The 14,021-nt window shown below is 31.4% G+C and overlaps 1 protein-coding gene across 1 annotated transcript; it reads left to right on the plus strand.

The window, feature by feature from the left end:
* The first annotated feature begins 8,945 nt into the window (after positions 1–8,945).
* On the plus strand, positions 8,946–11,919 carry LOC125815511 (WAT1-related protein At1g09380-like). Its single transcript, XM_049494997.1, has 7 exons — positions 8,946–9,265; positions 9,896–9,958; positions 10,422–10,538; positions 10,641–10,887; positions 11,142–11,297; positions 11,425–11,576; positions 11,676–11,919. The coding sequence occupies exons 1-7, from the start codon at positions 9,090–9,092 to the stop codon at positions 11,896–11,898; spliced, it is 1,134 nt and encodes a 377-aa protein (XP_049350954.1). The 5' UTR covers positions 8,946–9,089; the 3' UTR covers positions 11,899–11,919.
* Positions 11,920–14,021: the final 2,102 nt, after the last annotated feature.

Here is a 14,021-nt window from a genome sequence, read left to right on the forward strand (position 1 = left end):
TTGATACAACGTATCTAGAATAAATTACACATAATTTTGACCTATGTATCCTCAGATACATATATCTGGACATATCTGAACGTATATGGACGACCAAAAATCTTGTAAGATACGTAATACTGCAAACTAGAGTACATCTAATTAAGTAATTAGCTCCTAAACTAGTAAGGTTTATATAAGTTCCCTTTTATTTTTTAAATAATAAGAGATGGATGGAGCCTTTGAATTATAGGTTCAATTGAACCTAATATTTTTTATAATAATAAATATTTATTTGTATATAGGGATATCATCAAATATTAAATTTTGTATTCATAATATCTTAAAAGTACATGAAGTACGTTTAAGTTAAATCTATCATGTTTAAATGAAATATTGCCGCTTCATAAGTGATGAAAAGATTTTAATAAAAAACTATATACATAAGTTATATATTCATTGATTCGATATAAACATTTAGTTTTTAAAACATTTAGCCCCTCAACCAAAATAACTACAACTACTTGACAAATATAAAAATATATACTCCTATGTGTATAATATGTATATTATATATTAATTTAAAATACTATTTTATTTTAATGAACAGCTAAAAAGTGTAAAAAAAAATAAAATTGTTATCACAACCTCACCTTGTTAAACATCTCGAGAAGCTCGTAACAGGAAAATCTCGGGTCTGTCCAAATAGCCCATTTTGAAAAATAGTTGAGCTGGAAGCTAGCATATCCAGCTGATTGAAAGCCCAAAAATGTGGGAACTAAAGCCCAATACATCACCGAACAAAACTCAATTGTACCTTGAATGTGACTTAACTTGAACCTATGATCCATGTTGCTTCATTTTCCTATCAACTGCAGCGCCTCAATGTATTTTTGGAACAACAAGCTAGATATGAGGTCGAGTGATATTTCATTCATAACCATAATTCATCTGCTGAGTTTTTTTGTGTCAAATAAGTATACCATAAGTATTGCCGTATTGGTAATTTTTGAGTACTCTGAATACAACCATACCTAAATTCGCGTCGTGTAGATTGTCTTGTAGGCTATGAGTGTATTACTTGCTACATCCCCTGGCGCACCATATATAAATGATCCACAAAAAGGGAAAAAAAGAAAAAGAAAGAAGAATCCCAAATTCAATGGCATGATCTTTGGTTGGCTACCTCAACTCCACCTTGTTGGTGAGGTTCGATTCCTCCCATTGTAATCCCCTCTCCAACCCCAATTTTCTTTATAATTTTTTTTAAAAGGATGATCGTTAGTTAAAGTACTTCAACTTGGGCATAGGAATGACATTAAATTATACTTTTTATTCATATTTTATATATATATATATATATATATATATATATATATATATATATATATATATTGAATATCCTTTTAAAAAATTCTTATTTCACCACAGTTTTAATGTCGAAGGCAATAATTCTTTTGGTGTTATGTTTTAAATTGCAGTACTATTTGAGTACCTAAAAGAGAATTAACAAACCACCGACTGATTTTGGGTTAGTAAAATTTTTAGGAATTAAGGAGCAAATTACATCCTTTTCCTACCTTTTTTCAATTTATAAAAATTCCTTCAAATTTGTGACATCCGAATAAATCTCATTCATCTGGATACATCACAGTTGATACATTAAACAACTTGTCTATTGAGATTAAAAAGGAAATTAAAAGTCAGTTCCTCAAATCACGCAAATCAAATCTATGTCAATCACTCCCAAATCGTAACAACCTCAAACAATTCAAATCTCAAATGTTCTTCTCTCAAATCTCTCCCAAATCGTAACAGATTCAACAGGTCGAAAACAATAGTTATGTGTGGAACATTTAGTATAAATTCAAATCTATGTATCATGTCAAAAAAGTTAGTGCAAGATACATTACTATTTATGTATCTTATTTTGTTTGAGAATACTGTATTTTATAAACGATACATTATACATGTAATTGTTCTCAATAATATTTTTGTGTGTGATACATAACACAATGGTCAGTTGATACAAAAAGATATTGTTATAAAAACATTAGTATTTATGTATCAACAATAATATTTGATAATGTCTACAAATACATAACAATCTAGTTGAATAAGTTTGGATGTTTGTATCTGGAAGTAAAAGATAACGAAATTTGTAAGTTTGGGTGTATGAACATGATAAAAAAAGTTTCTTGTATTATGGTATAACCTTGACGATCTATGGGCTTAAAATTCTCATCTTCGCGATGTGCATTCTATCACTTTTACTTGTTTATTATAATAAAAATTGATTTAAAAATTAAAAGATAATTTATTATTTACTTTCTAATTTTTCCTTATAAATAATCAGGGTTGTCAAAAATGAGCTCAAACATAGGTAATTCATCCAACATGTCTTGAATTTTATGGGTTGGACTCGAGATAATTTAAATTGAGTTCAATCTGAAGGTTTACAGAGTTGTTTGTAGAAGAACAGAAGATTAATCTTTCATAGATTTGAGAAGAAAAAGTTGTATTCAATAAAGCTGTATCACAGCTATTTATACATGTACTTCTCATTCTAACCTTAGATCTAGAATGTAACTAACTAACAACTTTATAACAAATTAACTAACTCCTAACTATAAACTTGAAAAGTAGTTACATACTCTTATTTCTGTCAACACTCCCCCTCAAGTTTGGAGGAGCAAATATATTTAGAACTCATAGCTTGGACAATAAGAGCTCATGTTGTACTCTATTTAATCCTTTGGTTAGAACATCAGCTGGCTGACTTTGAGTTGGTATATAACTGATGTTGATTAACCCTTGTTGCAACTTCTCTCTAATGAAATGACAATCTATTTCAATATGTTTGGTACGTTCATAATAGACTAGATTGGCTGCTAACTGAATTGCAGATTTGCTATCACTGTATATGTTTACTGGAAGAGTTATTTCAGCATCCAAACTTCTTAGCAGCCCTACTAACCATACTAACTTAGCTACAGTAGATGCCAAACTTCTGTACTCAGCTTCAGCTGAACTCCTTGATATTGTTGTTTGCTTCTTAACCTTCCAAAACACCATAGACTCTCCTAGCTTGATCACAAATCCAGTCACAAACCTCCTTGTAGTAGGACATGCTGCTCAGTCTGCATCATAGTAGGCTGTGATTTCAGTGCCTGAATTGCTGGATAACAACACACCTTGGCTTGGTTGTTTCTTGATGTACTTGACTATCTTAGTGCAACATTATGTGGGATTTTTTAGGTTGCTGTAAGAACTGACTTAATGTTTGCACACTAAATGAAATATCAGGTCTAGTCATGTTCAAATATAGAAGCTTTCCATTTAATTTTTGATAGGCACTTAGATCTACAAGCTTGACTCTTTGATTTTCCTTTGTTTGATCATCATATTGTTTGATGTTAGCTTGACATTCACATTCATAGGAGTGTCTGATGGCTTAGCACCAGATAATCCAACTTCAGCAATCAGCATGGAGTGCATATTTCCTTTGATGCATAACCATTCTAGCCTCACACCTTCCAAACTCTATTCCAAGAAGAACTCTTAATTCTCATAAATCCTTCATCTTGAATACTTATTGTAAGACTTCTTTTGTTTCCTTAATCAACTCAAGACTACTTCCTGTAACCAAGATATCATCAACATATACTAAAATTATTGTAGTTCCTTCAGAGGTTTTTCTTGTAAACAGAGAATGATCATGCTGACTTTGACTGAAACTGAGTTTTTGTAATGCCTTAAGCTTTTGATTCCATTGTCTAGGTGATTGTTTAAGATCATATAGAGACTTTACATGTCTGCATACTTTCTTCTCCCCCTGATTGGTAAATCCTTGTGGCAAGGTCATGTATATTTCATCCTGTAGATCACCATTTAGAAATGCGTGTCATTTCCTTGCCACAGCTAAAGCTAGGATAGTTCTTACAGTCACCATCTTTACCACAGGTGAAAAAGTTTCTTTGTAAATTCAGTAGCGGATCCAGGATTTAGAGTCTGTGAGTGCCAAATAGACTAATCGGTAAATTAATTTTATATTTGATTAAATTATTCATCTTTTCGATATATATCATAAATCAATCAATAAAATATAAATAATAAGATATTATACGTTTATTGAGTATTTAATCAAATAAAAGAAAAGTCAAAGGAGTAATAATGTAATTAATTTAATTTAAGTCAATAACAATTATTAAAAAATAAAATAAATTGTGCCAGCTGTTTTTCCTTAAAAAAACGTGCTTGGAGCCTTTTTTTTTTCTTAAAAAACGTCCGCAGCAAATTTCTCAAAAAAATAGGTACAAATGGGATTCGAACCCGCAACATCAGCCTTCTAAAGTTGCCCTCCTACCGTGGCACCACAAGCCAGTTTTGTTATTTGGGTGGCACGCTTTATATTTATATATATATATATATATACCTATGTATATATAGAGTTTCCGTCAAAGTTTGGGGGTGGCGGGGCACTCCCACACCCCTTCATAGATTCTCCCTTGTTTGTAATCTATCCCCTCTTTCTGACTGTATCCTTTTGCCAGTACATTGTCTTATTCCTCTCTACTTCACCAGTAGACTTGTATTTTATTTTGTAGATCCACCTACAACCAATTGCAGTCTTTCCTTTAGGCAATTCAGACAATTCCCAAGTATTGTTACTTTGCAAAACATGTATTTCAGCCTTCATTGCTTCTATCCACTTTGGATCTTTACTAGCTCCTGCATATGTTGCTAGTTCTTGCAGCATAGATGTTGAAGCTACAAAAGTTTGATAAGGCTTAGACAGATGATTGTAAGCCACACAATCAGAAATGGAAAACTGTACTTCCTTGTTAATGTTTAATGATAAAAAATCCTTCATCCATATAAGTGGATGAATTCCTCTTGTAGACCTTCTTGTGACCACTGGCTCTACATTTTCTTGACTTTCATTAACCTCAGGATCAGGTCCTTCTATCATCTCATATAACATTGGATCATGCTCAGGTTCTTCTGGCATATCTCTTTTTTCTTCATACTCTGACCTTATATTGATATCTCTTGGGACACTGTCACTCCATTCGAAGTTCAGCAATTTCAGACTCATGTCATTTACAAAAGGACCAACATCATCTGTTGACAGCCTGGATATAAATGGAAACACAGGCTCTTGAAACCTTACATCTCTACTTACAAAGAACCTTTTGGAAGCCAAATCAAGCAATATATACCCTTTTTGAGTCTCTGAATAACCCATAAGAACTAAGGCTTTGGACCTGGATGTTAATTTGTCACTTTCTGATAAGACCTTAACATAGCACAAACATCCTAGTACCCTTAGATGTGTTAGCATTAGCTTATTTCCATAGAGTTTCTCATATGGAAATTGTCATCCTAGTACCTTACTAGGTATCCTATTTATCAGATATGTTGCTGCAAGCAAACACTGCCCCCAATTTATCAAAGGAATATTGCCTTGAAACCTTACTGCCCTAGTAACCTTTAACACATATCTATGCTTCCTTTCTGCCACTCCATTTTGTTGTGGAGTGTAAGGACAAGACCCTTGATGTATTATTCCTCTATCTTTGAACATTTTTGTACACACAGAATTTACAAACTCTGACCCATTATCAGATCTTACCTTCTTTACTACTTTACCAAACTGAGTTCTAACAAACTGCAGAAAATATGACAAAGTAACACATACATCTGACTTATTTTTCAACAGAAACAACCAAGTTATTCTTGAGTAATCATCAACCACTGTAAGAAAGAATTTATTACCATCAAAAGTAGATTGTTTGTAGGGATCTCATACATCCAAATGAATCAAGTCAAAACAGTCAGTACTTTTAATATTACTACTTGGAAATACAGTTCTTGTTTGTTTTGCACAAGGACAAATATTACATTTATTCAAAGCTTTGTTCACAACCTCTGGACTAACAGAAAATAACTTGTTCAATGCATGAGATTACATGTGTCCTAATCTTTTGTGCCATACATTCACTTCTTCTTCTGATAACTGTTTTGCTTCTTTTCCTTTTCCTTCTGCCAAACATGACTGAAATTGCACCTGACCCTGTGTAAGATTCTTCAACAGTAAATACAACCCAACCTCTTCCTTACCAATCTCCCTCACCTTGCCAGTGTAAAGTTCCTGAAACACACAGAAATGTGGAAAGAAAGTGACTGAGCATCCTAACTCCTTTGTCAACTGACTGACTGACAAGAAATTGTATTTGAACTCTGGAACGTGAAATACATTTGTGATTACACTACTTGGGGAAATTGAGTAGGATCCAATGTGAGTTACATAGGCTATTTCACCATTAGGCAAGCTTACAGGTTTTGGATCCTTGACATTCACTATAGACTTCTTAGTTAACATACCAATATTAGAGCTCATATGGTTGGTGGCACCTGTGTCTATAATCCATATCTCACTATGTTCAGAAACTAATAGAGTTTTACCTGCTGAATTAGCCTAAACTCCATGAGTAGCACTCCCTGATATGTTTCCACAATTTTGATTCTGGTTAAGCATCTTCAGAATTTGACTGTATTGGACTTTGGTGAAAGTACAATCTTGCAGATGATTCTCACTTTCACCCACTGCACTAGTGTTAGCTTGTGATCTTTAACCCTTATCATGAGTACTCTCATAGTTGAATAAAGGATCATTTGACATCCCATCATATGCATATTTTCTTGTAGTATTAAATTCGCTTCCAGTCATGTAAGCATTATGACATGCTCCATTATTCACGTTTCTCTTCGACTTAAAATAAGGAGGATATCCTATCAACTCGTAGCATTGTTCTTTAGAATGCCCTTTGCATCTGCAGAATTCACATATTAACCCCAAGTTCTTTTTGAACCTGTTATATTCTTGGATGTTAGACTGACCTCCAGTTCTTGAATACATTGCTAAGGGATCAACCCCAGTAGAACAAATGGAGTTCAGTCCTATATGAACACCACTGGAAGTCAATTTCTGACACTCATCATTCACCACCATCGCATAGGCCTGATTGACTCCAAGAACTGGATTCATCAACAAAATTTGACTTCTCGCTTGTCCAAATGACTCATTCAATCCCATCAAGAATTGATAGAGCTTTTGTCTATTTAAATGTTCAATAAAACCTCTCGGCATCTCACAGTCACATCCAGAAGATGGCATCAAAGTTTCATATTCATCTCACAATCCTTTAAGTTTTGTAAAATAGACAGACACAGAATATGTACCTTGTTGAAGTGTAGCAATTTCTTTATGCAAACTGAAAGTTCTTGACCCATCCAGCCGATCAAATCTTTCTTTCAAGTCACTCCAAACCCCTTGGGCAGATGTTGCAAATGCCACTCCTGCTAACAGACTTTTGGACACAGAATTTAGAAGCCAAGAGAGAACTATCGCATTTACTCTTTCCCACTGACCTCCTAACTCTGCACTCACATTATTCTTTCTACAGGTTCCATCCACCAGTCCAATTTTGTTTCTTCCAAGCAATGCCAAACGAATAGATCGACTCCACACAACATAATTTTTTATCCCAAGGAGTTGAAAAGAGATGAGGTTAACCCCACTAACATCAGCAGGAGTTAAGTACAGAGGATGATTATAATCCACTACTTGATTTGCAGGCATCATCGGTGTGGTATTTCCATGACTAGGAACTCCACCATTACCAATCTCAGTATCTTGGCCACCATTGTTTGCCATTGATCTTGTTATTTTTCTTGATTTGTATCGCGGAAGCTTGATGATTCTTCCAGACTCTGATCTTCAGAAATCTGATGAATTTTCCAGACTCTGATCTTCAGAAATCTAACCTTATGCACCTAATCTACTCAGACTTTGATCAAGACTTTGATACCATGAAGGTTTACAGAGTTGTTTGTAGAAGAACAGAAGATTAATCTTTCATAGATTTGAGAAGAAAAGGTTGTATTCAATAAAGCTGTATCACAACTATTTATACATGTACTTCTCATTCTATCCTTAGATCTAGAATGTAACTAACTAACAACTTTATAACAAATTAACTAACTCCTAACTATAAACTTGAAGAGTAGTTACAGACTCTTATTTCTGTCAACACAATCTCAATTCGTTCAAGTCATAACCCATTTTTGAAAAAAATCTTCAATTCATTTTAAGACTTTTTGTTTGCATTGATGTAATGTATGTCCGTTCCTATTCTTATCTATTTTATGTCTTCTACGATGTAATATTCATGTGGTTTAATTCCTAAAAGAGAAATCGTGAGTGAACAATTTCACTTGCAATCAGTTGGAAACCCCACAAATTTTCAAGTGCGCCTAGTCAACGTCCATTTGTTTCTTTAGTATTAGAGGCGACCAAATTTATAAGATCTAAAAAGCATCGGCCTAAAAGCTATGCTTTGGTAAAACAATTATTTTTACCAAAAACATTCAATAAAAAAAAAAACTTTCTTCAAGCAGCTGTAATTTCTCTCTTTTTAAGACATATAGCTCAATCAAATTATGTTTATGCAATAGCTTTTTGGAATTTAATGTAACGTCTTTACAAGCCTAGATCTAAAATGCGTGACAATTTTTTTATGGATGAAAATTATATCATCATCGATCTTGCAAAGACTTTCATGCAAAATCATCAAAAGCAAACCTACTGTAGAGACAAAATATTTCAGAGAACTTTATCTTATCTCTTACAATAAGAAATCAGAAAAAAAAAAAGAACATACTTATCATGATTTGGAAACCATAACTCCACTAAAAAAACACATAGAATTATTTATGTTTAATTTTGGTCCACATAAATAAAAAATTATACATTAATTTAGACATAAAAGCCTTTTTGTGGTATACTTTTAAACACTTTCAAAAAAATTATCAAACTTTTTATGATGGCAAATGTACACTACACATTTACGTCTCCTTTTATCATCCATCAAAATCCATCCTCCCAAGCTTGCAATATTTTTCTACTATATATATAGCAATTGGTCAGTATATATATAGTTCCAATATGCGCTAATACAAATCACCATTTCACTTCACCTATTAATATATCCCCATCCGGCCACACATTGAAGTTTACGTGCGCGTTAATATCAAGAAAGAAGAAAATGGGGAACGAATTGATGGTTTTTATGATAATGGTGATTGTACAAGTTGCGTATGCCGGAATGGTAATAATATCAAAGTTAGTGATGGATGGTGGCATGAATGCTTTCGTTCAATCAGCTTATAGGCCTATTTTTGCAACTATCTCCATTGCTCCATTTGCTTTCTTCTTAGAGAGGTATATATTCTTCTTCCTACATACCAACTTTTAAAAAATAAATGGAGTATTACAGTATTTATCACTAATATATGTAAGCCACACTATAATGCATAGCTTCTTGTCAATATGTGTGTTTTTGCGATTTAAATTTTTTATTGAGGGTATTTTGGTCATTTGAAAGAATTTAAGCAGTTCAATTGACTTTAGAAAGTAATGTACGCCTGTACGGCAGCTGCTTCATAAATGTTTATGTATGCTTTTGACAATTGTACCCTTTTCACAGGACAATTTTCCGCATCCAAGATATTGCGAACGCGTGACTGTTTATCTTTAAAAAAAAAAAGAGCTTGTGTTAGAGCAAATAGTACCCTTTTAATTAAATCAATATTTTTTTCCGAAGGATAATCAATTAATAAAATAAAACATTTTTTATCCCAGTGCAGAGCAAGATATAAGTAGTAGTAACTCTAATTACTAGATGACCTCAGTTAATATTAAGTTACTAACGATAGACAAATTGATTAGAAATTTTAGGTTTGAGTTTTGAAAATTATAACAATTCCGGCACAAAATATTTGTTTTATTTATCATTGTTTCTTGATTCAGTTTTTTCTTTTTTTAAATCCTTTTATTTTCTCATATTGACAGGAAAACTAGGCCCAAGATGACACGCTCTATACTTTTTCAGATATTTTTGTGTTCTATTTTCGGGTAAGCATTTTCTTTTCTGTTGAAAACCATATATGCTGTCAAACTTTAATTTTGTCCAATAAAATACTAATATATATTTTATAAAAATACTTAACGTATTAAATTAATTTAGAGATCCTATTTCTATATCTGACTTTATTTAACAAAGCAACAATAGTGACATTTCTTTATTATGAACTTAAATGTCTAGAAACAAAAGTGAGGGAAATATATAGTGACTTAAAATATGTTAATATTTGAGAAAGAGTTATAGAGGGTAATTTTACTGTTATAAAAATGATTGATGTAAATGTCATTATAGAGATTCAAAAGATAACATGAAAAATCAGTTTCAAAGAGAACTTGATTATTATAATAAAATGCTACTATATTATAAATACTAGTGACTATTACAAATGTCGGACTTATTTAACATAGTATCATCAATTCTAACCTTTTGTGTTTCTTATCGTGATATATACAGGATAACAGCGAATCAAAATATATATTTCATTGGGCTAAAGAATTCAACTCCAACAATTGTCTCCGCCATTGATAATCTAATCCCAGCTTTCACCTTTATCATAGCTGTACCCTTGGGGTAATTAATTGTATTTTCTACAAATATTAAAAAGTTAAAATATCAAATTGAAACATGATAATTAATGGCTGTAAATTAATAATTTTAATTTTGTGGGTGCAGGATTGAAAAATTGGGATTAAGAAGTATAGCAGGACAAACTAAGTTTTGGGGTACAATAATATGTGTTGGAGGTGCAATGTTATTGTCATTATATCATGGAAAAGTTGTTATTGGTCAATTAGGATTTCACTGGAAATATGCAGAAAATACAAGCAAAGATGTCAATTCTGCCAATTCCAATTTCTTTTTAGGACCTTTTCTACTTATACTCTCCAGTCTCACTTATGCCATTTGGTTAATTATTCAGGTAATTGAAAACTATTTACTCCCTTCTCTAACACACACACACATACTATTGTTTTCTGTTACTAAAATTTCTTCCATGATTATTCAATATTTTCCTAAAATATGTTTACACTAATTACAGTAAAAATACATAATAAATAAATTCTGATTAAGGCATAGGTATGTGTATGCACTACATATATCGATCGATCTTGTATTTATTGATTTAGTGCAAATAATTTTTTACCGGTATTTTTGTTTTTTTGGATTTATTAGGCAAGGGTAAACGAGAAGTATGCAGCACCATATACAAGCACAACGTTGATGTGCCTAATGGCAAGTGTGGAGTGCGTTATCATTGGCTTTTGTGTCGTTCCAAAACTTTCTGAATGGACATTAAATCCCATTAGAGCTGTCTCAGTTGTCTATAATGTACTATTTTTTTCACAATTTTTCATATGCTTTTTAAATATTTATTAAAAAGGATAACCAAAAAATATGTATATATACGAGTATTAATTTGCTCATGATGATGAGGTTTATTTGATGTTGATTACAGGGAGCTATGGCTACGTCATTTACATATTTCCTGAGCTCGTGGTGCATTGAGAAAAAAGGTCCTTTGTACGTCTCGATGTTCAATCCGTTGTTCTTAGTTATTTCTGCATTTCTCAGTTGGATATTGCTTCGTGAGAAATTATACCTTGGCGTGTAAGTATATATTTAGCCTAACACTTTATTCTTTTCTCATTGTAATCTAATTATAATTCTTAGTAAAATATTCATTCATTTTTTTAAAAAATATATCAGAGTTGTAGGGTCAATCATCGTAGTGGCTGGGATGTACGGCTTTTTGTGGGGTAAAAAGATGGAGACAAATGCAGAGGATATTGATGTACTAGAATTAACAAAGGAGAAGAAGCAATCCACTAAATTACAAGCTGATTTGGAATTGCAATTACCTCAAAATCACAAGGATAATAATAATAATAATAATATGAAGCAGATCATACAATCCAAAACTGCACTATGATCGATGGTGCAGTAAAAATAAATTGGGATACCACTTGTCATAAGGTTATTTATGTCATTTTTTCTATTGAACCTTTTGTTTTTAATAAAATAAATTCTAGATTTAAAATATGAAAATATATTACTCTTATTTATTAAATATAATAAGTTGTTCATATATTTGGGTAAATATAAGCACTCAAATAAATTGCCGATTGATTTCATGTAGTAAATATAAGTTGTTCATATATTCTAGATGATGGAATTGTGACTATACAAAATATTAATTTATTTTTGTATGTGCATATATACTAATGTTATTATGCTACAATCATTATTTCATATCTATTGAATAAATCTTTCTACGCAAAACTAATGCTTCACGTTCAAAAAATTCATTATCTAAATCCGCTTGGTTACGGAGAAAATGTTTGATTACATGCCATCAATAGACCATTTTCATCTTTGAGTGCTTATGTTTTTGCAAATATATGAGTAACTTATATCTAATAATAATAACGTACTCCCAATAATTCTAAATATTTCTTTTGTCCAATTTATCCAACACTTAGTATATTTTTTTCAAAAAAAGCTAACATGCTTAACATCATTCCACTAATAATACTCCTATTTTATATAAATAGTAATTTTATTTTATTTTATAATGTCCAAGGATTACTATCACTTTATGTTATCTAATTTTTTTTTATCACATATTACAAATGAAATTTACTAATTCAATTACGAAACATATCATTCAATCATGCAATTTAATTAGTGGAACTTAAATAACGTCAGGATTTAAGTTCTATTAGTTTAAGTAGTGTGTTACCATTTTGCCTTGAACTAAAACTTAAAAACATTTTATTTCCCAAGAGTTTAGAATAATACTTCCTCCATTCATTTTTAATTGTCATAATTTTCTTTTTCAGAGTCAAACTATAATAACTTTGACTAACATTTTATGGTGTACTTTTTCATCATATTGATATGCAAAAAATTATAATTTATAGTGTTTTTCGTATAGTTTTTGAATATCTAAACTTTTTTGTTTAAAATATCGAATTAATATAATCTAATTTAACTTTGAAAATTAATCAAAATGACTTCTGAAAAACACAACATGACAATTAAAAGTGGACGGAGAAAGTAGTACATACTTTTTGCCTGCCACTCCTTTTCTTTTTTTTTTTTTTTTTTTGTACAACTTTCATTTGTTCTTTTGGTTGTATATAATGCATTGAATTATTGGTTACTCCACCACCTTTTTATCACTTCAACTGCAGTCGTTTTTTTTTCTTTTTCTGGTACAGAAACTTCACATATATGGAGTATTTAATTGCTTCACTCATGTTCTTGCCTTTAAGTGGTTTCCTTTTTATTACTTTAATAAAATAAATAAATCGTAGCCTTTGATTTTAACGTTTAGTTCTTGCGACGAATTATAGTAGAGAATCCTTTTGAAAAAAGCCATATTTTGAGACTAAGATTTCTCTTTAATCAAAGGAAATAATAGAGGTGACTGATTTCAAATGAGTATTACTATTCTATTTTACTTGGCATACTTTTTTTTTTTAGTTCATCTTAAAAAGAATGTTATATTTTTATAATTTTAAAATTTTATTTTATTCTTAATGAAATGATTTATAGCCGCACAAATGATCAAAGAGTATTATAGCCAACAAATTTTAGATCCCTGAGGGATGAGAAGGAGTTTAATTTGCATAGCTTTATGATTTTTCTCCATTATGCAAACATATAAGTTGTACGACATTATTTTTAGGCTATATGGTTCATAATTAAAGACTGGTCGAATTCTCCTTTTTACATTTTTAAAAATTGCTTATTATCAAGCATTATCTTGACTTTTTTTTTAAGCGTTATCTTGACTCCACCTATATGATTAGCAGTAAAAGAAATTAAGAAGATATGTATGTCAAATATATTATTATTATTGGCTTGGTGTAGTCAGGTGAATGATTTTTAAAAAAACAGTCAACGTGCACTTGTTTACTTTATGAATCATCAAACATTAAAATCCCCCCTTGGCCAAGCATCATGCACCTATCAGACATCTCGTCCAGATTAACATATCCGCTCAGTAATAAGAAGAGAATTTCGCACCCTATATTGTCTTAGATTTAA

Source organism: Solanum verrucosum, unplaced genomic scaffold (assembly GCF_900185275.1).
Source record: "Solanum verrucosum unplaced genomic scaffold, falcon-dt-bn FXZP01000261.1, whole genome shotgun sequence".
Classification (NCBI taxonomy): domain Eukaryota; kingdom Viridiplantae; phylum Streptophyta; class Magnoliopsida; order Solanales; family Solanaceae; genus Solanum; species Solanum verrucosum.